The sequence below is a fragment of the Salvelinus namaycush genome, chromosome 8 (assembly GCF_016432855.1).
Source record: "Salvelinus namaycush isolate Seneca chromosome 8, SaNama_1.0, whole genome shotgun sequence".
In the NCBI taxonomy this organism is placed as follows: Eukaryota; Metazoa; Chordata; class Actinopteri; order Salmoniformes; family Salmonidae; genus Salvelinus; species Salvelinus namaycush.
In genome coordinates, this window is record NC_052314.1 from 16,744,103 (window position 1) to 16,769,636 (window position 25,534).

The following is a 25,534-nucleotide window of genomic DNA, read 5'->3' on the forward strand; positions in this document are numbered from 1 at the left end:
TGTAGGCCTACCAACTTTTATAAGTTTGAATAACACAGTAAAGTTATTAACTTAATGTAAGAAACCCCTTACAATTGAATGTGATTTTGTCAGTCAACAGTGAACAATAACACTTCTGCACAACAGCTTAACTCTTTGCTTTTATATAAAACATCAAAATAGCATCTCTTTCTATTCCATGTTTCTAATGAGTGCTTGATAGGCTGAATCTTGTTCATAAGAATGTGCCAGGTGGCCTGTATGAATGAATCTTCTATTTTGAGTATAGGGACTTTAGAGAACTTTAACCTGTCCCTATGCTGTTTTAATGAATCAATTCAATTACTTGCCTTGACTATAACCATGAAGTAGACCCAACTATAAAATTAGAGATGGAATGTTATAGAATATACGTTTTTTTCTTCTTCTTTGTAATGGATAAAAAGTATACAAAATGAAGAGCAATAATGACTTGAGACCGTGTGGGAAGACAAGGGAGGGGCTTATAAAGTATCAACTTCAATGTTTTAGCTTTTGAGGCGTGCACCGCAGAAAACCCTCACTAAACCCTTAGGTTACTTTCATACAACCACTGTTTATAAGCTCATCCGCACTTTTAGCCTACACACGGAGTTCTGACGTTCGATTTAAACGTAGTTCCTTCGTTGGAATTAGACTGTTGATTCAACGTTGTTGGAGAGCTGGGTTTGAATTCCTGCATTTTCTCCCGCAAGATTGTGTTTGAACCTTTACTGTTCCGAACCCACAAGTCTTGGAGTCAAAACGTAGGAGGGAAAGGACAAGAAAAAGCCAAAAAGGCTATCTGAAACATGCTCTCCTTGTTGTGCCTCATGCTGTTTGTTCCACGTGTGTTCTCCTCATCGACACGTAAGTAGCCTACAAAACTCAGAAGTGTGATATTGTGAGAAGCCGACTACCAAGTTTGCCATAAGCCTGTTTCGACTGATTTGAAGGGGAGGGACGCTCACCCTCTATTAGTCAACAAAAAAAGTTACATCTTATGTACATGTTACAATTCTCAACAATGTGTTAGATACATTGTATGTAAAGGTAAAGGTACAAAATACAAAACTCACTGTCTGATTCACAGGTGTCCAGACTGTCCACATGTGTACTTGCCAGGTTATTATAAAATACATGTATTATGAACTGGGTGATTTGAGCCCTGAATGCTGATTGGCTGAAAGCTGTGGTATAACAACATTTATAAACTGGGTGGTTCAGCCCTGAATGCTGATTAGGTGACAGCCATGGTATATCAGACCATATACCACGGGTATGACAAAACATGTATTTTTAGTGCTCTAATTACCTTGGTAACCAGTTTATAATAGCAATATGGCACCTCTGGGGTTTGTGAAAAATGGCCAATATACCACAGCTAAGGGCTGTCTCCAGGCATTCCATGTTGCGTTGTGCCTAAGAACAGCCCTTAGCCGTGGTATATTGGCCATATACCACACCTCCTCGGGCCATATTGCTTAAGTATACCATGAGTATGACCCCAAAATATTTTAGTAACCAGTTTATAATAGCAATAAGGCACCTTGGGGGTTTGTGATATATGGCCATGTATCCAGGCACTCCGTGTTGCTTCGTGCATAAGAACAGCCCTTAGCCGTGGTATATTGGTCATATACGACACCCACTCGGGCCTGAATGCTTAAATAAAGCTCACATAATACAATAATAAATGAACAGATTATGAGTTATATTTCAAGATGTCTGATTTTTTTATGTCCAAAATATGGGCATAATGTTTGGTGGATTTGAAGATGAATTGTAAGTAAATTGGTAATAACTACTTACTTATAATGCAACAAGTCTGCATAGGAGATTATGGCATTGTACACATTTGTGCATGAGTAATTGTAAACTATTCTTCATATACATTTCACCTATTGAAACCAATATCCTGTGAGAATGTTCCAAAGACAAAGTGAATGCCTGTTGGATCATTTTATTTTATGGTAATAATATCCTATGAAAACCGTAACCATGTGCCTAGCAGCTAAATTGGATTTCTTTGTAATGTATTGTTGAACTAACAGAGAAATAGGCCACAGAGGTGATTAAGTTCAAAATTTAAAAATTCATCTGAAATTCCTAAGTTGAAAATTGATGCAATGTTGCTGTGAAACATACAATTAATTTACCCTATTTGTGTAAACGTAAAGTGTAAATATCAGTGGACACACTGGTTTCGGCACATCTCACACCAAGTCCTCTTTAGTCCGGTCAGACTCATAGCGCGTAGCATATTGCCACATATGTTAGATAGCTTGTCTACCGCCCACCAACAGCACACTTAATAAACCTCCTCACATTAACCCTTGAATCTCCCCCAAAGGAGCCAAGTCCTAACACATTCAAACAGGAATGCTTCTCAGGGCATTTCTAATGAAGCATCCATCATAAGATGAGTCAGAAGAGTAAAGGAATAGTGAGGATGGAAAAGCATTCAAGAATTTGACCAACAACCTTGTCGGACCTCTCCAAGTGATCTCCCAACAGTTTCAGCACAGGACCCATAAATCCACTTCATAACTCTCAGGTTCCCCTGAGTGTTTGCAATCAGAAAGATTCATTATCTTTTAACTCTGAACATATTAATATCAAGAACAAAAATGTTCAAGCAAATCAAATCAAAGTTTATTGCCGTACGTGTTAAGCCATCATCAACTCCAGGAGTGAAGCCCATTTAAAGTAGTGTGTTTCTGTATGTCTCTCCCCCAGCAGTGGCTGTAATCTTCCCCCAGGACCCGGCGTTGCGGATGGGCTCCAGCCTGACGGCCACGTGCACAGTGAGCCCCGAGCGGGGGCTGCATGCCAACACTATGTACTGGACCATGAACGGGAAGAGACTCCCTAGTAGCACGTACGACCTGCTGAGCCCCAACTGCCTCAGTGTCACTCTGCACCACCTCAATGGCTCCCAGCAACAGTCTGGGGACAACCTGGTGTGTCACAGCGGAGATGGACATGTCCTAGCTGGCTCCTGTCTCTACGTGGGCAGTAAGTGTCAGACTGGCCCTGGAGGCCTCAACCACTTCTTCTGGGGACAGGTTTTCAGAACATTGAATCCAAATCAAAATTATCCTGTGTTGTTTTTCATTCTATTCCCCCTTCAGATTTATTTCCTCCTTGAATTTGGGTGAAAATGACAAAAACTTCTCAGATGTTCTGAAAACTAGATTGTGGTCCTTAAACTGTCTGTGCTCAAAAGGACAGCGCTGGGGTGTAACAAGGAGATAGACAAGTGAATACTGTCGGAGTCATCAATACTGTCAGAGTAAGCAGCTCAGGGCAGTGCATTTACAAAATATAGTTTTTTTGTTTGTTTAAAAGCCTTTTTGATGATAAGCTGTGTGTTTGCTATGATTTTAAAGCCTGCTATATTACTCCACTCTAATCTCTAGTGTCTCCCGGCAGTGGTTTAAGTACAGGGGATCATGTATTATACATGACATGTATTGACAGAGTCAATGTTTCACTCATGCAGAAATCTTTGCAAACAACAGAGCCATTGTGAAAATAATAGTTATTCTATTAAAATCCTAACGTACAGAGCCTATTCTGTCTGTCTTTGAATCATATACCCAGAGCCTCAGTTTAGCTGCTCAGTGGGTTGTAATCAGCATCACTACTTTGCTTCTGTCTCTAACTACATCTGTGTTTGATAGTCTATCATGTAGAGGAAATGAGAGAGGAGCTGAATCCTCTAGCCTGTCGTCTGAGGTTAAGCAATGTGCCAGTTTGTCATTATGGGATTGAGTGATCATTATTACCCATTGTGAAATAGGAACTACTATACTGATGTATTTGTTTGTGGTACATAAGCACTTTGTTTAATGCATCATTTTAATGTCCATTGTGATACTAAGGTGTTTATAACAGCTTTGTATAATACACATTGCACGACCACTCTTGTAGCCATTAAGAGAACCATATCTTTTCACTGTTAATGTGCAGTGCCCCCGGAGAAGCCGGTCAACCTAACCTGCTGGTCCCGAAACACAAAGGACCTGAGCTGCAAGTGGACCCCTGGGGGTCGGGGCGAAACCTTCATCAAAACCAAATACACCCTCAAGTACAAATTGAGGTGAGAGCCACAGATGTCCAGCATCTCCCAGGTGATCACCCAACCCACCATAATTTCTGCCTAGAAACAATGATCGATGCATCACCTGGAACACAATTACTTTCTTTTACTCACTAAAGGCCTATGTAATTCTGATGATACATTGCAAAGACTGTAACCACTGCTTTGTTGTACTGCAGGCATTCATTTGACTCTTAATGCTGTTTACACTGTTAACATTTCAAGGTCCAGTGCACACTGAAAATGTTACGCTTTACTGGTTGTTGGCAGTACATTATATTGAGAATTTTGTTACAGATATGAGTGACTTTATGTTGCTGTGTGTTCTGTGCAGGTGGTACGGGCGAGAGAGGGAATGTGAGGACTACAGCACGGGGCAACGCTACACGTGTTACATCCCCCGGGACTTGGCCCTCTTTACTCCCTACGAGATCTGGGTGGAGGCGTCCAATCAGCTAGGGACTGCCACCTCTGATGTCATCACTCTGGATATCCTGGATGTGGGTAAGTGGAGTGAGCCTTTTGTCCAGTCTCCCTCCTGCTCCCCAACCCGCTCCAGACCTGCTAGGGTGGGTACGCCATGAAAATGTCCCGTCACGACGGTAGGACGTGCTAAATTCTTCCTCTCTTCTGTGTTACATGAGTCCATCGTGATCTCATCCTTTCCTTTTCTCTCCTCCTCGCCTCACATCACTAACTCGCCGCCTGATCTCCTGCATATGGCTAACACACTTTCATGTGAGAAAGGAAATGTATGTGTTCCCAATCAATCCCAATAACAATATCATGGATTATGGCTGTGATTATTAAAGATAAACTGAACTGTACTAAATGTTCACTGAACTTCAGACATTTGGCAAAAGTGATACACTTACAAAACACAATGAGGATGGGAAAAGAAGGTTGAGGACATGAAACTAAATATCACAAAATTTAGCTTGGCCTTCATATTGGTCTTGTATTACAATGTTGCAATATGCCAGTTTACCACACTAGTTGATGATAAAACTATAATCATCAGTCATATGTTGTATGTCCCTCCCTATCTTCAGGTTATGCTCAAACCCTACACCCCAATCCCTCCCTATCTTCAGGCTATGCTCAAACCCTACACCCCAATCCCTCCCTATCTTCAGGCTATGCTCAAACCCTACACCCCAATCCCTCCCTATCTTCAGGCTATGCTCAAACCCTACACCCCAATCCCTCCCTATCTTCAGGCTATGCTCAAACCCTACACCCCAATCCCTCCCTATCTTCAGGCTATGCTCAAACCCTACACCCCAATCCCTCCCTATCTTCAGGCTATGCTCAAACCCTACACCCCAATCCCTCCCTATCTTCAGGCTATGCTCAAAGCCTACACCCCAATCCCTCCCTATCTTCAGGCTATGCTCAAACCCTACACCCCAATCCCTCCCTATCTTCAGGCTATGCTCAAACCCTACACCCCAATCCCTCCCTATCTTCAGGCTATGCTCAAACCCTACACCCCAATCCCTCCCTATCTTCAGGCTATGCTCAAACCCTACACCCCAATCCCTCCCTATCTTCAGGCTTTGCTCAAACCCTACACCCCAATCCCTCCCTATCTTCAGGCTATGCTCAAACCCTACACCCCAATCCCTCCCTATCTTCAGGCTATGCTCAAACCCTACACCCCAATCCCTCCCTATCTTCAGGCTATGCTCAAACCCTACACCCCAATCCCTCCCTATCTTCAGGCTATGCTCAAACCCTACACCCCAATCCCTCCCTATCTTCAGGCTATGCTCAAACCCTACACCCCAATCCCTCCCTATCTTCAGGCTATGCTCAAACCCTACACCCCAATCCAAGCACTCTGTTCTGCCACCTCTGGTCTCTTGGCCCTCCCACCCCTACAGGAGGGCAGCTCCTGCTCATTCCAGTCCAAGCTCTTCTCTGTCCTGGCACCCCAATGGTGGAACCAGCTTCCCCCTTAAGCTAGGACAGCAAAGTCCATGCCCATACTCCGAAAGCACCTGAAACCCTACCTCTTCAAAGAGTATCTTAAATAATGGCCAGGTCACAGTTGTAAATGACAATTTGTTCTCAACTAGCTTACCTGGTTAAATAAAGGTGAAATAAAATAATAAATAAATAAATAATAATCCACCTCTTCACCTCGACCCCCCTCCCCCCAAAAAACACTTGCACTTCACTCCCTCCCCTTTCTAGCTCTGACTTTGTTGATAACTACTTTATTGAGGAAAAGTTTACTTACTATGCTTGTGATATGTGGTTGTCCCACCTAGTTATCTTTAAGATTAATACACTAACTGTAAGCCGCTCTGGATAAGAGCGTCTGCTAAATGCCTAAAATGTAAATGTAATGTATAGCCTAAGGATTGAGGTGTGTCCCTGTGGTTAAAAGGGAAAGCGATTGACCTTTGTGTTGCTCTGCTATGTCCCTCCCTACTATACTGGACACACCTAGAGACTACAGGTAGGTTGGTCTGAAGGGAGAGGAGACTGGTCGGAAGGAGGGAGGATGCCTAACACATGACGCATCAAGTAACTTCATATTTCTTCACCAACTCCGCAGTGGAAAACATAAGCTGTGGAATCTTCCTTGATTTTCTGCTCCCCTGGGGGGCGAACTTGATGAAACCAATAAAGTGCATCAGCACACACACAACAAGTCAAACAGGAAATGAATGGAGCTATAGACTTCTCAAGAAGACAATCACAAATTGTCTTCTGACATTTTTATATGATTCTCTCTCCTCCTCATTCTCTCTTTATATGATTCTCTCTCTCTTTCCCCCTCTATCAACAGCATCAAAGTACTTGACTTCTTTGAGAGCCTTACTGCAGTGGGAAACATGTTTTTTTAATGCTGGAGCGTGTGCCTAAATCATCAGACTGGGGAGAGAGCAGAAACAGACACTGACCTGATTACCCTGCGTCCATAACTACACTCATTCTCAGGACTGGGAGAGAAGGAGAGAGTGAGAGAAAATCAGAGGGGGGGGTGGGGAAAGAGGAGAGAGAGGAGGGGAAGGAGATCGTGCATGAGGCAGGAAGAGAGAAAGAGAGGGAGAGAAAGAAAGAGAGAGAGAATGAGACCGGGAGTGAGAGCAAGAGGATAAAATGTGGAGGATACTGTGAACTTAAGGAGAGAAGCAAAGTGTTCTTTCAGAGTAGATGAGATAGACAGCATTGGTGCTGGACAACAGTACAGCCCAGGCCCGACACTGAACATTCATGACCGTGTTTTATTCAAGCATGGTGGCTGTGATATCTAGATATAGCTGTAGTGTCTGTACAGTGTGGTACAATATTTACCAAGAGGTTTCTCCGAGTGGAGAGTGTGGATGCTGCCTCATCTCAGTCCTCTACTTGTTCAGGGCAGAAATATAGAACATAATAATGTACTGCAAAACCTTAAACAACAAAGATTAAAAAATAGATATATATTTTTGTGCTCATGAAGCATTGCTAAGGGTATACTCTATTTACTGAAATTAGCAGTGGTGGAAAAAGTACCCAATTGTCATACTTGAGTAAAGGTAATGATACCTTAATAAAAAAGTCACCCAGTAAAATACTACTTGAGTAAAAGTAAAAAAATATTTTGTTTTAAATTTACTGTAATTGCTCAAATATACTTACTATAAGTATAAAAAGTATAAGTAACAGTATAAATCATTTCACATTTCTTGTATTAAGCAAATCAAACTGCGCCATTTTCTTGTTTTTTTTAATTTACGGATAGCCAGGGGCAACCTCCAACAAACGAAGCATTTGTGTTTAGTGAGTTGGCCAGATCAGAGGCAGAAGGGATGACCAGGGATGTTCTCTTGAGAGGTGAATAAATTGGACCACTTTCCTGTCCTGCTATACATTCAAAATGTAACGAGTATATTAGGTGTCAGGTAAAATGTATGGAGTAAAAAGTACATTATTTTATTTAGGAATGTAGTGAAGTAAAAGTAGTCAAAAAATATAGATAGTAAAGTACAGATACCCCAAAAAACTACTTAAGTAGAACATTCAATTATTTTAACTTAAGTACTTTACCACTGGAAATTTGTATTGAGTTTTTTGTTCCGTAGGTTTAGCACATATAAGTCATTATACAGCTTTGTGACCAACCGGTGTCTACATCCCTGTTGTTTCAGTGACCACAGACCCTCCAGACAACGTCCATGTGAGTCGTGTGGGGGAGCTTGAGGACCAACTGACAGTGCATTGGGGCATCCCCCCGGCACTCAAAGACTTCCTCTTCCAGGCCAAATACCAGATACGCTACCGACTGGAGGACAGCACTGAATGGAAGGTAGAGTAGTAACGTTACTCCAGCTTTGTTTCAACATTCATTCACATTTCTCTCTCTCTGAGGTACAGTGCCACGTCTATGGCATCTCATATCTGTGTAAATATTTGAGATGTATGAGTGTCAGGTACTCTCCAGGGATTACAGAGCTGTATTTTGGCTTTCAAGCCAAGCTTGTGCATGCTTGATTGTGGATTCTGTTTTTACTGAAAGATAGGCGTGAAAGTCTGATTTCTGCTACTTAACGTGTTTTTGTCAGGAATGTGTGCATGTGTGTGTGGTTAATAGATAAACACTATGAGAGTATTTTTTATATATTTTCTTTGATGTCTCTCAGGTGGTGGACAATGTAGGTAACCAGACATCGTGCCGGCTAGCGGGGCTAAGGGCAGGGACGGTGTACTTTGTCCAGGTGAGGTGCAACCCAGTGGGGATCTACGGCTCCAGGAAGGCTGGGATCTGGAGTGACTGGAGCCACCCTTCAGCTGCCTCCACACCCCACAGTGGTGAGTAAAGATTTACATAGCACTTTAAGAGGAAGGATAGGTCTCATAAGGTGTTATAACACTGCATTAGGATTTATTTACAACAGACATAAGCTTGCTGGGGCGTTTATGACATTCGTGAGCACTTGTTGATCTTCAATAGTGCACATTGAAGATTTTATGGGAAATCGTGTAAAGTTTAATATTATTATGGCTCATGATGAGCCATGGGACATTAAATTGTCCTCTAATAATTAACCTTTCATTGCCAATTAAACCAAAGAAACAATAACCTCATCCCAGATTAGTCTTCAACATCCTGGGAAAATGAGATTCAAACCGTATGTGACCACAGAACGCCAAACATCAAATTACATGATAGAAATCTTTCATCTGAGGATTAAAATAACTCAAGCTGAGATGGCAAAGAGTTGAGGGAGACATCAGATAGATATACTTTTTTTTCTCTTTCGTTAGGCAACTTGAAATGCAGTCCGTCAGTTGCACACAGGGCATTAACACTGAGTGGAAACAGATTTGGGGAGTACAATGGCAGATAATGGGTTACAAAGGTTATGTGGTATTTACTTGGAAGGGGGAGGAAGTTGGTATCAGGCTCTGTTTGCCATGGGATATTGGTTGTGGCCGGCTTTATATTGGGAGTGCACCAAATCAATTTTGTGAATCCTTTCTATTGTAGTCATATCGAATGTATTATAATCAAATAGACTATTCTCAATACTCAAGAGAATGACCTTGCACATTAGCCAGAGCCCAGAGGTTATGCAGAGTTCCTAGCCCCGTGTGAGCCACTGACCACTCGTCTCCAGCTGGTTTAGTTGTAGGAGAACATTAGGTTCCATTCAATCAAACCTGCATTGCGGTTACGCGACAGCTCTTTTCCCCATGGTCAAATAAAATCACAAAATAACTACGGGTACTGCAGGAAGTGTGTGGACGGGAGTAGTTTGTACACAATGGCACTGCGTAAACACGGCTGTGGCAGGTTCAATTGAATTGGAGCCAGTGTTCCTCTGAGCAGTCCTCTCTGACTAACCTTGTTCACACTGTCTTCTCCCTGGGCAGAGCGGCTGCAGAGTGGATCATGTGAGCCCAAGCCAGGCGAACAGAACTCCACCCTGCGACGGGAGCTCAAGCAGTTCTTTGGCTGGGTTCGCAAACACGCCTATGGCTGCAGCGGCATGTCAATCAAACTCTACGACCAGTGGCGGGTGTGGCTGCAGAAATCGCATAAAACGCGCAACCAGGTAGGTAAGAATAATATCCCCTTTATTTCTGTTACAACTCAGTCATGGTACATAACTGTGAAGCCTATGCTATGTACTACTAGGCTACTGTAGCTCCTTATCACAACAACACCCTCTGTTGTCAATGTGTTGAACTCTGCATACACCCTGATTTTCTGACCCCCTTTGTCCTGAATTGAACTTTTGCGATGTGTTCAGTGTTGTGGAAGCACACAGAACCATCATTGCCCTAAAACTTGTTAGACATTCTGATGTCTGTGTCTGTTTTATGCTCAGGTATGTGTGCGATTTCCACTTTTTCGGCACAGAGTACAGCTTAATGTTGATATCCACTCAGTTTTCTGAGTCATGCAATATCATTTTATTATTTTAATGGCATAGATTTGATTTTCAGTCGATTACTACAACAAAGAGAAATGAGCATGTTAATATAATTAAGAACCACTTTAATGTGTTGCTTTTGTGTTCTCTCTGTGACGTGAGGAGCTTGTTTCACAACATAACTCACCCCAAATGGCAGCCAGGAGGACTGAGCTCACCGCTAAGCCACATCCTCTGTACGCCCCCTGAACCTAATCGTTGGTTGTTATGCTACTGAGGACAAGAGAACTGCCTGACACGTTTAGCTCACATGATTAGCGTGGCGTATCCTGAATAGTGTCTGTGTTTAACTGCTCTGAGAAAAAAAACTGGCTGTTACCAATACAATATTCAAACAACATACAGCTCAGACACCCATACATACCCCACAAGACATGCCACCAGGGGTCTCTTCACAGTCCAAGTCCAAAGAAAATTCACGGCAACGCTCAGTATTATACATGATCGCATGGAACTCCCTTCTCCAGTTTCTAAAGTAAACAGCAAAATGGCCTTAAACAAAACAGATGAATTAAAACCTCTACGGGATCGGTGACCCCTCCGCGGGATGGTTGAGCTAACGTAGGCTAATGTGATAAGCATGAGGTTGTAAGTAACAACAACAAAAAATCCCATGACATTGACATATCTGATATGGCAGAAAGCTTCAATTCTTGTTAGTCTAACTGCACTGTCCAATTTACAGTAGCTATTACAGTGAAATAATACCATGCTATTGTTTGAGTGCACAATTATGAACTTGAAAATGTATTAATAAACCAATTAGGCACATTTGGGCAGTCTTGATACAACATTTTGAACAGATATACAATGGTTCATTGGATCAGTAAGAGACTTTGCACATACACTGCTGCCACCTTGTGGCCAAAATCTAAATTGCACCTGGGCTGGAATAATACATTACGGCCTCTCTTGCATTTCAAAGACGGGAAAAAAACTGTTGAAAACGCATGTTCTTTTTCCTTTGTATTATCTTTTACCAGAACTAATGTGTTATATTCTCCTACATTAATTTCACATTTCCCCAAACTTCAAAGTGTTTCCTTTCAAATGGTATCAAGAATATGCATATCCTTGCTTCAGGTCCTGAGCTACAGGCAGTTAGATTTGGGTATGTAATTTTAGGCGAAAATTGAAAAAAAGGGTCGGATCCTTAAGAGGTTATAAACATCTTAAAAGGCACAATAGTGACTGTGAAATGACACACACACACACACACAAATAGGCACACTAACACACAATCTACACACATTATTATTTAGTTGTATATCGTTGTATTTTACATTTGTGTGACTGTCTATCAGTGTAGCAGTGTTTTGTTATTTGTCATGTTTTATATTTTTTCGTGGACTCCAGGAAGAATAGTTGCTGCTTCGGCAAAAGCTAATGGGGATCCAAATAAACTAAAAACCAATACGCAATTAGTGTCAGTATGATAAGGAATATGAATTACCGTTCAATTGAATTACCCCAATATTAAACATTTGTTTTCCCTTTCAGATTCTATAAGGCGATAAATCATAACACATCCTAAACATCATTGAAATATTTAAGCAACATTCACAACAACAACTGAGAAACTGTCAGAAGGCCACTTTGAGGCCTCTCGGTGAAAGCGATCCAACACTGGATATTCCAGCATTTGGTCACACACAACAACTCTTCTTTGTAGGAATCCATGTGGAACAGAAAAAGACCTGATGCAAGACGCCAGCGTGTTACACTGCTGTCTGCAGCCCTGGATTAAAATAGAGTGGAATCCCATCTCTAAGAACTTCTCCTCTCCATCCCCTCCTCTCCACACAAACACACTCTTACACTCACATCTCCTGGGAGTGCCAAAGTGGAGAGCCTTTTTCTTAGCACATTTCAGACCAAGGCCCTCTGATCGCTGAGTGGGAGCATGGAAAAGTTTCTTAATGTAGCATTAGTATGTGCTCGACTCAGATGGCCATAAATCATCTTACAGACTACCGTCAGATCAGACACATAGTGGCCACCATCACATGCTTTTACCACAGACACAAGGGCATTATGCAATCTTGCTGGAATGTCATATACAGTATAAAGAACTTCACTAATTCAGCTCCTGTTCTGGAAACTCAATCACAGAACATTTGTCAGAATTCAATAAGATGAAGGTATTTTCATAATGTATTTCCATTCTAGCAACTTTAATAGCCACACAGTTGTCTAAGCCACACTATATATAAACAAAAGTATGTGGACACCCCTTCAAATGAGTGGATTCGGTTATTTCAGCCACACAGGTATAAAATGGAGCACACCGCCATGCAATCTCCATAGACAAACAGTGTCAGTAGAATTGCCTTAGTGAAGAGCTCAGTGACTTTCAACGTGGCACCTTTCATTTGGTCAAATTTCTGCCCTGCTAGAGCTTCCCCGGTCAATTCTAAGTGCTGTTATTGTGACGTGGAAACATCTAGGAGCAACAACGGCTCAGGCGCAAAGTGGTAGGCCACACAAGTTCACAGAACGGGACCACCGAGTGCTGAAGTGGGTAGCACGTAAAAATCATCTGTCCACTACAGAGTTCCAAACTGCATCTGGAAGCAACGTCAGCACAAGATCTGGCCGTTGGGAGCATCATGAAATGGGTTTCCATGGCCGAGCAGCCGCACACAAGCCTGAGATCACAATGCCAAGCGTCGGTTGGAGTGGTGGAAAGCTCACCGCCATTAGACTCTGGAGCAGTGGAAACGCATCCTCTGGAGTGATGTATCACGTCACCATCTGGCAGTCCGACTGGGTTTGGCGGATGCCAGGAAAACGCTACCTGCTCCAATGCATAGTGCCAATTGTAAAGTTAGGTGGAGGAGGAATAATGGTTCAGGCCCTTTAGTTCCAGTGAAGGGAAATCTTAACACTAGAGCATACAATGACAATTTAGACAATTCTGTGCTTCCAACTTTGTGGTAACAGTTTGGGGAAGGCCCTTTCCTGTTCAGCATGACAATTCCTTTGTGCACAAAACAAGGTCCATGCAGGAATGGTTTGTCGAGATCGGTGTGGAACGCCGACTGCGAGCCAGGCCTAATTGACCAACATCAGTGCCCAACCTTACTAATGCTCGTGGCTGAATGGAACCAAGTCCCCGCAGCAATGTTCCAACATCTAGTGGAAAGCCTTCCCAGAAGAGTGGAGGCTGTTAAAGCAGCAAAGGAGGGGGACCAACTCCATATTAATGCCCATGATTTTAGAATGAGATATTTGACAAGCAGGTGTCCACATACTTTTGGTCAAGTAGTGTATGCATTAATGGATGTAATTGCATAGGTCTTTTAATTACAAAAACTTGGGTTGGTATGCTCATACACCGTTTTGTGGATTGGCTGGTGTATACAGTCATAGCAATTGAACTTCAGATATTTCTGCAGTTTGTTGGTCATATGGAAGTGTTTTCTTGTTCTTTGGGTTTGTACTACTCTGGATTCCTTTTGTTGAAATAAGTGGCATAATGTTTAACTGTATATACTGTGTCTGAGTGACTGTGCAGATGAGGACATTTTTATATTGCTTATATTTTTGTATATGAATATTTAAGAAATTCTAATTAATAATTTCCCTCATTAAGTTATGTTCAGTTATCAATGATAAATATAACTGTCAAATATTTTGGCCGTTTGTCTATAAAACAATAAAGGAATAACACTTGCCTTGGAATGTTTTTTTATTAAAAGAGCAAATTATCACACAGGTACACATGCAGAGATAAGCAGGATACAGAATGACCCTGGGCAGACACTGCAGCAGTCAGGTGGAGCCAGGGAAGGATCAATAACTTAGGCAAATGAATAAAAAGGGGGAAGTTGCAGCAGAGGAGTCCATCAATCCCTGTCTGGGCGGCAACCTCCTGGGAGTCCCCATCACACCGACTCCTCGGAGTCGTATTTAAAGTCCTGCAGGATGTCACTCAGGGCCTCCTTATTCTTTATGATGCTGCAGCAGGGGAGACAGATGGAGGCATTAGAGCAGGGCTCTCCAACCTTGTCCCTGGAGAGCTACCGTCATGTAGGTTCACTCCAACCCTAATCTAGCACACCTGATTCTAATAACTAGCTGGTTGATAAGTTGAACCAGGTTTGGAGCGAAAACCGAACTGGGGTTGGAGCGAAAACCTATAGGAGGGTAGCTCTCCAGGAACAGGGTGGAGAGCCCTGCATGCATTCCCTGTGAGTAGTCTGCATGCAAACAGCAGGTAGGTCTTATGAGAAATGACATCAGTGATTGCACATGGCAATGGAGCAACTTAACGAGACACTGAGCTGCCCCTGCAGCTTCAACACTCAGCAGTTTGAGTCAGCACATTGAGGGAATGAGTTGGTTAATGGGGAGACAAAGCCCTGAAAGGAAGAGTGAAATCTGCTCTTACTCCTGCTTGACCTCCTGGATCTTCTCCTGACAGCCCTCGTCTTCTGGGTGATCCTGAGCCTTCTGCTTTGCCAGCTGCAGCTTAGCCGTCTGTGGACAACGAGACATGTGTAAACCATTTATCAGACGTGGAGCTGGAGCAATCAAATGTTAACACCAGCCTGGGCCAGACTAGAGACCAATCCTCAAAAAGGGCTTTAGTTTTTGAGAAACCCCTACCTGACGTAGAACAAAACACAACCATATTTTTTCACATCTCTTATGTCTCCAATTTATGAATTGGATGGTTGTGTAAAAATATATTTCTGCAAAAGTGGTTAATTTGATAGATATTGTGACTTAAAGTGCAGAATAATGCCTGGCTGGAGTGGGGGGGGGGGCACATAAGCTCATGTAATGCAATATTGCAAGCTCAAATTTGGAACAGAAGTAGTCTTGTCGGTCCTTCATACACCCACAAACAACATAAGGATAGCATAATGCATCTTGGAAATAGACCTGTAAACACAGAGATACAATAGGCGGAAATATAAACTATGAATATTTATGATGTATGTAAGCCTTCCTTTTTAGTAGCTGATTAAAAGGACAGCTTTCCAAATCAAATTTGCTCTTATTCAGTGCTGTATGGTTCTGCCTGGTTCTAGCTCTAGCTGCTATCCGAGTGACTACTCCTGGCTAACGTCTGTCCCGAAGCAAGCACCAATTAGCCTGGAGCTAGCCCATGCTAGGCCCATTCTCCCGGCTAGATGAAGAGGCCCATCAGCCACTCCTGGGCTACAATACCCGGACCCCTTCTACTGCCGGTACAGGGCACGGAACCCTGCCGATCCTTCACGACTGGACTACAACGTAATCTGCTCGAGGGGGTACTCAACTGGCCCCTACATCGCGACGTCCCCTGAATGCCCATCTGCTAGCCGTCTAGAGCATATTGGAATGTTAGCTGAATAGATCCATCGGCCAGTTTCTTGGGCCACTATACCTATTTTGCCAATTGGACTTGGACCCCTCTTCTACTCAGAACCCTACTAATTCATCACGACTGGTCTATCGACGTCACCGCACGTGGAGGCTAAAACAGACGTTCCTCCGTCGAGACGCCCCTAAGACCCTTCTGCTAGCTTGCTACCCCCAGCCTGCTAGCTGTCTGAATCACCGTGTCTCCAGCCAGCCCAACCACTCACTGGTCCCCTATGATCACCCGGCTATGCATGCCTCTCCCTAATATCAATATGTCTTGTCCATTACTGTCCTGGTTAGTGATTGTCTTATTTCACTGTAGAGCCTCTAGCCCTGCTCAATATGCCTTAACCAACCATTTAGTTCCACCTCCCACATATGCGGTGACATCACCTGGTCTCAAGAGACAATATCTCTCTCATCATTACTCAATGCCTAGGTTTACCTCCAATGTACTCACATTCTACCATACCTCTGTCTGTACATTATGCCTTGAATCTATTCTATCGCGCCCAGAACCTGCTCCTTTTACTCTCTGTTCCGAACGTACTAGACGACCAGCTCTGATAGCCTTTAGCCGTACCCTTATCCTTCTGTTCCTCTGGTGATGTAGAGGTTAATCCAGGCCCTGCAGTGCCTAGTTCCACTCCTACTCCCCAGGTGCTCTCATTTGTTGACTTCTGTAACCGTAAAAGCCTTGGTTTCATGCATGTTAATATTAGAAGCCTCCTCCCTAAGTTTGTTTTATTCACTGCTTTAGCACACTCTGCCAACCCGGATGTCCTAGCCGTGTCTGAATCCTGGCTTAGGAAGACCACCAAAACCCCTGAAATTTCCATCCCTACCTATAACATTTTCCGACAAGATGGAACTGCCAAATGGTGCGGTGTTGCAATCTACTGCAGAGATAGCCTGCAGAGTTCTGTCTTACTCTCCAGGTCTGTACCCAAACAATCCGAGCTTCTACTTTTAAAAATCCACCTTTCCAGAAACAAGTCTCTCACCGTTGCCGCTTGCTATAGACCACCCTATGCCCCCAGCTGTGCCCTGGACACCATATGTGAATTTATTGCCCCCCATCTATCTTCAGAGCTCGTGCTGCTATGCTTAACACCCCGGCCATCCTACAATCTAAGCTTGATGCCCTCAATCTCACACAAATTATCAATGAACCTACCAGGTACAACCCCAAATCCATAAACACGGGCACCCTCATAGATATCATCCTAACCAACTTGCCCTCCAAATACACCTCTGCTGTTTTCAACCAAGATCTCAGCAATCACTGCCTGCATCCGTAATGGGTCCGTGGTCAAACGACCATCCCTCACTGTCAAACGCTCCCTAAAACACTTCAGCGAGCAGGCCTTTCTAAATCGACCTGGCCCGGGTATCCTGGAAGGACATTGACCTCATCCCGTCAGTTAAGGATGCCTGGTTATTCTTTAAAAGTGCCTTCCTCACCATCTTAAATAAGCATGCCCCATTCAAAAAAAATGTAGAATCAGGAACAGATATAGCCCTTGATTCTCTCCAGACCTGACTGCCCTTGACCAGCACTGCTCCGCCCACAACCGTAAGGCTCTCCAGAGGGTAGTGAGGTCTGCACAACGCATCACCGGGGGCAAACTACCTGCCCTCCAGGACACCTACACCACCCGATGTCACAGGAAGGCCATAAAGATGATCAAGGACAACAACCACCCGAGCCACTGCCTGTTTACCCCGCTATCATCCAGAAGGCGAGGTCAGTACAGGTGCATCAAAGCAGGGACCGAGACTGAAAAGCAGCTTCTATCGCAAGGCCATCAGACTGTTAAACAGCCACTACTAACATTGAGTGGCTGCTGCCATACATGTAAAAAATGTATCACTAGCCACTTTAAACAATGCCACTTAATATAATGTTTACATACCCTACATTACTCATCTCATATGTATATACTGTACTCGATACCATCTACTGCATCTTGCCTATGCCGTTCTGTACCATCACTCATTCATATATCTTTATGTACATATTCTCCATCCCTTTACACTTGTGTGTATAAGGTAGCTGTTGTGAAATTGTTAGGTTAGATTACTCGTTGGTTATTACTGCATTGTCGGAACTAGAAGCACAAGCATTTCGCTACACTCGCATTAACATCTGCTGTGTATGTGACAAATAAAATTTGATTTGAAATGGTCGCCTAAAGTGGTTCGTACGCTGTGTCATGGTCCCCTGGAGGTTTTGTCTAGACCGTGGTTTGTCCCAAAGGACATTCTTGAGATGTTGTGTCATGGTCCCCCGGATGTTTACAAGTTATTTAACCTCCATAAAAATGGTACTATGGCAGCCATATTGGATTTTACGGCATATTGGAATTAAGGTCAAATCCATCGTGGCCCCAAAGACAATCTGACTTAATCACAAGAGTAGGGGCTAAAGTAACAAAATCCAAAGAACCTTGGACCCAAAAAATCAATTTCTGATGTCTGAGCCCACTTGTTTTCCTTAGAGCAGATTACAATAGCCACATCAAAATCCATGTGTAACTGTATGTATTCTTGTCAGGCAGGACCATACAGCACTGAATGAGAGCAAATTTCACTAATCAGCTCCCAAAAAGCAAAACTTACATTCATCATAAATATTCATAGTTGACATTGTATCTTTGTGTTTACAGGTCTATATTCCCAAGATGCATTAAGATTGTTCATGTAGGACAGACAAGTGCCTACTTGTATTACATTTGAGCAATATCAGCTCTTGCAATATTGGGTTACATGAGCTTACACAGCCCAGCCCCCCCTCCAGCAAGGAATTATTCTGCACTTGGAGTTTAGGGGGGTGTCTCACAATATCTATCAAATTAACCACTTTTGCAGTAAAATACAACAATCCATTTCATAAATGGGAGACATTTGGGATGTGGGCTAGGGCTATCTCAAAAATGTGGGGGACTTGCCACTAGCCTAGATCCAGAAGAAGGAAAGTCAATGCCAGACTTATGACGTTATGAAAATTGATAGTATGGAAAATGTAAGATATTATTTAAATCTTGTTAAATTCCCATTTTTACTGACAGATTGAGCTTCACATTACAATTGTGCATTACAAAGCATGATCATTAAAATATGTCTACTATGTGTCAATTGTTGCACAATTGCTTCTCTCTATTGATGACAAGGTAAGTTCATTATTGTTATGTTCAATTGCTGAACAATGAACACTGATGAAGCAGGCAATACAGGATGGGATACATTCTCAGAGGAGAAATCTGACCCCTTGTGGCTGACTGATGGAAGTCTGATGATGAACCTTGGAGGTGATGCACTATTGCAGAAGCCTCAAAACAGGTCCTAGAGAGCTACTGGGCATGCAGGTATTTGTTCCAGCTCTTCAGTAACACTACGGATTCTGCTAATCATGGCCTAGAGTGTGAAGATCATGATTTGAATCAGGTGTGATATTGATGGTCTAGAATAAAAGCAAGCACATCCAGTAGATTTCCAGGACTAGAATTACAGAACACTGCACTGCAAATATATGCATGTTCAACTGAAAATTCATATAAACTATATAAAACTCAATGCTTGATATCCATATGTAATCCCTAAGCGCCAACAGCAGTCAACTGAGCACTGTTACAGCAACAGAGGCGGCATTTCGTTTCATTCCCACTAAACCTGGTGTAAAAAATATGCTACACAATTAATTTTGCCCATGTTTACACCGATACAATCTTTCAATTTGGGAAGAGTGAGCAAGTGCACACTGGGGGCCTGGTCCCAGATCTTGCCAACTCCATTGCTAATAGTCAAGCCATGTTTGGCATGACAATGAGTGAAAAGAAGATGGCAGGATAACACAAACTGACTGGTACAGGCTAAAATTTGGTTATGGGGTTGGTTACGGTAAGTTCAATTTCGGTTAGTCGTTTTACAGGTCAGGAGCTTCCTTAAAGCATATCCCAGGTCAGTGTACTAGGTAAGAGAGAGTCGTTACCAGTTCAAGCTTCTGCTTTTCTTTACTCTGCAGCTTGTCAATGTGTTCAGAGAGATCTGGACGGTCGAAGTCTTGGTGCAGCCGCTCCTTTATCTCTAGCACCTCCTTTGAGAGGCCACAGAAAGCCTGCGTTATCTCATGCACCAGCTGCCTGTAGTGGTCAAAGTCATAGTGGGGCCCCGTCCTCAAGTATGCTTCATGGCCTCTGGAGAGAAATAAACATGTTAGTCCATCTTCACCTACTTTAAGTGAACAGAAAGGCAGGAAGTGCATCTATGCATCAACTGAAAATAATGCAGGCCTACTTACTCGTCAAAAAGCCTGTACGCTTCAACCCTTTCAGCTTGAACGGCATAAAATCGATGGACCAATGCTTGAAAGTCTGTGGGTACCTAGGATGGAGAGAATGGGAAGACAAAAAAAAAAAAAAGACCTGTGAGTGGTGAACATTAGCAAAAAAATTGCTAACTACAGTAATAGTTAATTTTATTAGCTAGGTAACAGTAGCTTGTCTCAGTTATTAACTTGCTAATACCTAACTATTTGGGGGAGTTGGTGTTACACTGACATGGTTACAAAATGTTTTGAAGAACCTGACAACATTTTTAGCTAGCTATGTTTACTACCTAACGTTATACATCTAATTAGCTAAAGATATTGTTATAGCTAGCTAGCTACTTCCACAACGTGCCTACTTGGCATTATAAACTGGGTAGTTCGAGCCCTTAATGCTGATTTGCTGACAACCGTGGTATATCAGACCGTATACCACGGGTGTGACAAAACATGTATTTTTACTGCTCTGATTACATTGGTGTAGACCATCATTGTAAATAAGAATTAGTTCTTAAACTGACTTGACTAATTAAATAAAAGGTTTCACAACCAGTTTATAATAGCAATAAGGCACCTCGGGGGTTTGTGATATATGGCCAATATACCACGGCTAAGGCCTGTGTCCAGGCACTCCACGTTGCGTCGTGGTCGTGAAAGAACAGCCCTTTGCCGTGGTATGTTGGCAATATACCACACCTCCTCGGGCCTTAGTGCTTAATTATAGCTAACTTCTTGTCCGGTGTCGCCTATGTTGTTCAGTTAACCCACACGAGACAAGCTAACGTTAGCCAGTTAACTAGCTTTCATATACAAACTGCATGTTGTTGTCTCAAATAAATGTATTGCAATAAACAAACTTACCATGTCAATGTTGTTGAAAATGTCGCTGTACAGTTTGGTTAATAAGCGAGGTGTAAAACAGTAGCGGGTATCGTTTTGGCTTTGTTCATCATGATTCAACTATTTTGAAGACAAGTAAATATGCTCCCTGTTTATGTGCATCCTTCAATTATGTCCGATGGTACAACTAGAACCCGAAAGGTTGCTAGAAAATGTAGCATAAAAGTAACGTTAATAGTGGTCCATATTTATTGTAGATAAATCTAAACAAGTTCAAAAGTACATTTTTTATTTTTTATTTCAACAAACAATATTGTATTTGTTGAACAAGTAACACAGGCTAGAACCTCATCCTAGGATTTGTTTCAAGCCGAACATAAACGTTGTTGTACACGCGGTTCACTTGAAAGTAAAATGGCGTCAAGAAGAGTGTCATCGGTTCCTAAAAGTCAGAAACTTACCCTTGGAGATTCAAAAAGGTAGCTGAACATGTTCTTCGTCAATGTAGAAAGCTAATATAATTGTATGTTTGCAAAATATGAATCAAAATTGCTGCAATTTTACTGATGTACTTTATGTGATTGTGTGATCAGCTGCTAGCTGTGTTAACACGTTACAATAAAATCTGTACAAACACGGATACGTATGTGCTATGTGCTGTCATTATCTTGTGGATCTCATCATCAACTTTTATCAGCTGCCTTTACCCTTAGGCTACGTGTGTACGTTTTTATGTTATTTTCAGTTCCAAAGCTGTGATTGAAAACAGCAAGAGCAACAACAGTGGAACTGGAAACACCAGCAAAGGCAACAGCAGTGGGAATGGAAATAAAACTAAATGTAAGTTTGAAAGAACAATTTAAATGACACATAAAACCTTGTTTTACAATTATCAATGTTACAAATAACATTGTCCTTTTTTCAGCTGGTGGTACAATAGTGAAGTCTCGATATCTACAAACTGTTGAAAAGGCACCTCTAACCAAGGTAGTGTTATGAGTTCATGTCAATTGCTGATCTCTGTATTCAATTTAATAGTTAGTTAGTACTCTCAAAATGAATTAACAAATGTCACCCCTGTACCTTTCCACAGAACAATTTGCTCACCAATGAGTCCACCCTTGTGCCACCAAGGCCTGCCTCACCTAAACCGGGTAGTGTTAAACCACGGGTGGGGTCTCCCGCAAGGCGTTCCATGGCTCCTCAGTCACTTCGCAATCCTACTCGTAAGTGCTTCCAGTGATTAGTGAGATGTTTGGCTGTACTCTACCGTGGCCAACCTGTTTTATTTTTCCAATGTCTTTGGCCATGTGAAGTTTAGTGTATAGAGCCCTGAGATTATATGCGTACTTAATACTTAACACTTTTTATTCTCCAGCATTGATGTCAAGTGTCCTTGAGCCTTCACAATTAGGAAGAAGTATTCTGCAATCCACAATCTTAGATGGTCACTGTCTTCGCCCTGACTTTGATGTCTCTGCCATTAAAGGTAAACTGTCCTTTTATTCAGATCATGTTGATAACAAATCAGCATTTGGGAATCAACAGTTAAGATGCTATGTCTCTCCTATATTACAGACAAGACAGTGTTACAAAATGCAGCAGTAGAACCTGAAAGAAATGATGAACACGAAAAGAGACTCCTAGAGATGCAGACGTTCTTGTTGGCTTACCTCACAGCCAAGGTAACGATTATATTTGGTATATTTCTTAATCAGACATGTTTTATTGGTATTTCGCCCCTTAAGGTTAACCTTTTTTCCCTCTTTAACTACTCTGATGGTTCGGTGAATTCAGATGGAGAATAATAGCCAGAAATTGAAGGCGGAGGCGGAGGGGCGTATTATAGCCGTGATGGAGGAAGAGGAGCTGCTACGGAAGGAAGTCCATGAGAAGAAGCGCCAGTACCTCCTCCTGGAGAAGAACATGCAGCTGGACGACCTGCTCGATTTACAGGTCAGAAGTAATTTCTCTCCAAATACAGCCTAAACAAACTTTGATTGATGTAAAAACAATTTGTTATCCTGTGTTTTTTTTGTGTTATCATTATGGTATGGTTGTTGATATGAATTCTAAAAATAAAAAAAACTTGTTGTAAAATCATCTGATCTATGATTTGATTTTGAATAATCAGACATTTTATATTTTCAGATCACAGCACTAACTCCTGTGGCTGATGCCGCCAAGCAGTTCACACAGGAATACAAGTCTTTTGCCACTGCAGTTGACACCACACGACATGAGCTGCCAGTGAAGAACTTCTACATTGACGGGGATAGAATGACATTTCTGGGTTGGTATTATTCCATTCAATTTGCCACATTACTGGAAAGTGAAGAGAACCTTGGCGTTAACTGGATTTACTGCTTATGCATAGGATCCCCCCTCCCCCCCAATGAATGTGTTTGTATACAAAAACCGTGGTTCCTACCCATTCAGATAAAGCCACTGCTAGCCTGAAGGAGAGTGAGGAAGTGTTGCTGCAGTGCACACAGGGAGCTCACCATGGCAATGAGAAATCTGCTGAGTGCCTGAGAGGGGTGAAAACTGCTGCACAGGACATCAGCAAGCAGCTCTCAGGGTAAAAACATAGATTAGAGTGACTTAAGACATGTCATTTTTAGTTTAAGTCTTTCGAAACCATTATGAATGATCAGCTTGCTCTTTGACTGGTGTATTTCCATTTACGCATAAGGGTACGTGTTTTAAACTGGTCAAGATCAATCACTTGAAGACACTTATGTATTCCAAAGATATGATGAACAATGAATGGATGAACATGTAGTGGGTTTGTTTTGGTGACCATAGGATTTACTTCTTCACAGGGGTTTTTCAGAGTTATTGGAGCTGTCATCATTGGTCAGTCGCCAGACGGTTCAGATTCAGCAGGCCTTGGAAGAGGAGCAGCTTGGATTGACAAGAGTTCAGGAACTCTATTGCCCCAAACAGTGAAGCAGCATTGAGAACATTGTGTAGAATGTACAGCCTATAGTTAAGGAATAAGGCCGAGGGAGTGCGGTATATGGCCAATATTCCACCACTAAGGGCTGTTCTAATGCAATGCGGAGTGCCTGGATACAGCCCTTAGCCGTTGTATATTGGCCATATACTACAAACCTCCAAAGTGCCTTATTGCTATTATAAACTGGTAATTAGAGCAGTAAAAATAAATGTTTTGTCATACCCGTGGTATACGGTCTGATATACCACGGCTGTCGGCCAGTCAGCATTCAGGGCGTGAACCACCCAGTTTATAATTTTTGTTAACATACAGTAGTTAAATTACTTGAATTACTGACCATGGGAATTATTTTGTGAAACTTTTTATTAAATTGTATACATCAATATGTAATAGCTGTTCAAAGACCTTATTCTTGGAATACATTTCTGTTTCCTCTAAGAGTTAATTGTAAACATTTGTATCCATATGATGTTGGTGCAGGTATACATTGTATCACCATTATGCCTCTAGCACACTGACAGAGTCATTACGTTTTGCTACACCAGAAGTACAGTACATTAATTTCCAATGGAACTCTGCGTTTGCCTTGCAGCATTGCGTTGCAGTGCGTTCTATGTGGTGCATATGTTGGAGTTATCGAACAGTATGAATCAAATTGCATGCGTAGACAGCATGACCGAAATAGTAGCAGAAGGTGAATGATGAATGTTTTTTTTGCAATCATATCTAGATGATGCTGCTTAGCATTTTGCGCAATGACGGTGTAAGTGTGATTGAGGCGTTACGCCTCTGAGACCGACAGCATCACTGCATCAATATTGTTTTTTACTGGATGTGTGCAACAAAAGTTAACATTCCCCTTTTGCTACTGTTTGTGTCAAGTCTAAGCATACAATTTGATGCATAAGTTTATGCACCACACAGAACGCACTGCCTCTGCAACACAATGCTGTAAGGCAAATGCAGTGTTCTATTGGAAATGAATGTACTTCTGGTATACCAAAACGCAATGACGCTGTCGGTTGGATCATTTTACATGCTAGTCGGAAACTTGACATTTCCGACTTGCTGATTCGTTAAACGCGACACGTGTATAACTACAGTTAGCAAGTAAACGACTGGTACGTGATGTTTGCAGCAATGTTTGTTGCAAAACATCAGTTTGCCAGATATGGGCTGTCCATACCACCCTCTGTAGCGCCATGCGATCGAGGACCGTGCTATTGCCATACCAGACAGTGATGCAGCCAGTCGAAATGCTCTCAATAGTACAGCTGTACAACCTTTTGAGGACTTGAGGGCCAATGCCAAACTTTTTCAACCCCCTGAGGCGGAAGAGGCGCTGCCGCGCCGCCTTCACGACTGTGCACGTGTATTTGGACCATTTTAAGTGTTTAGTGATATGGACACCAAGGAACTTGAAGCTCTCGACCTGCTCCACTGTGGCCCCGTCGATGTGGATGGGGGTTTGCTCGCCCCCCCCCCCATTTCCTGTAGTCCATGATCAGTTCCTT

The 25,534-nt window shown here is 42.4% G+C and overlaps 3 protein-coding genes across 6 annotated transcripts; 2 read left to right on the top strand and 1 right to left on the bottom strand.

Moving 5' to 3' along the window:
• Positions 1–580: 580 nt before the first annotated feature.
• LOC120051797 (cytokine receptor-like factor 1) lies at positions 581–12,834 on the top strand. The gene is made up of 8 exons (XM_038998685.1): positions 581–867; positions 2,737–3,015; positions 3,973–4,102; positions 4,437–4,606; positions 8,248–8,405; positions 8,740–8,908; positions 9,974–10,155; positions 12,037–12,834. Exons 1-8 carry the CDS (start codon positions 810–812, stop codon positions 12,043–12,045), a joined length of 1,155 nt encoding a protein of 384 aa, XP_038854613.1. The 5' UTR covers positions 581–809; the 3' UTR covers positions 12,046–12,834.
• A 1,375-nt stretch (positions 12,835–14,209) lies between these two features.
• On the bottom strand, positions 14,210–21,239 carry rex1bd (required for excision 1-B domain containing). Its single transcript, XM_038999360.1, has 5 exons — positions 21,080–21,239; positions 20,192–20,274; positions 19,883–20,087; positions 14,930–15,018; positions 14,210–14,496 (listed from the first exon to the last, which is right to left on the bottom strand). Exons 1-5 carry the CDS (start codon positions 21,080–21,082, stop codon positions 14,424–14,426), a joined length of 453 nt encoding a protein of 150 aa, XP_038855288.1. The 5' UTR covers positions 21,083–21,239; the 3' UTR covers positions 14,210–14,423.
• haus8 (HAUS augmin like complex subunit 8) lies at positions 20,062–24,410 on the top strand. 4 transcript variants are annotated; one of them, XM_038999356.1, is made up of 10 exons: positions 20,062–20,317; positions 21,804–21,898; positions 21,984–22,045; positions 22,152–22,284; positions 22,437–22,547; positions 22,637–22,743; positions 22,856–23,014; positions 23,210–23,351; positions 23,498–23,639; positions 23,884–24,410. In XM_038999356.1, exons 1-10 carry the CDS (start codon positions 20,253–20,255, stop codon positions 24,008–24,010), a joined length of 1,143 nt encoding a protein of 380 aa, XP_038855284.1. In that variant the 5' UTR covers positions 20,062–20,252; the 3' UTR covers positions 24,011–24,410. The 4 variants fall into 4 exon arrangements, with proteins under 4 accessions (XP_038855284.1, XP_038855287.1, XP_038855286.1 ...); XM_038999355.1 differs by lacking the exon at positions 20,062–20,317 and adding an exon at positions 20,329–21,537; XM_038999359.1 differs by lacking the exons at positions 20,062–20,317; positions 23,884–24,410 and adding an exon at positions 20,326–21,537 and having other exon boundaries at positions 23,436–23,629.
• The last annotated feature ends 1,124 nt before the right edge of the window (positions 24,411–25,534 follow it).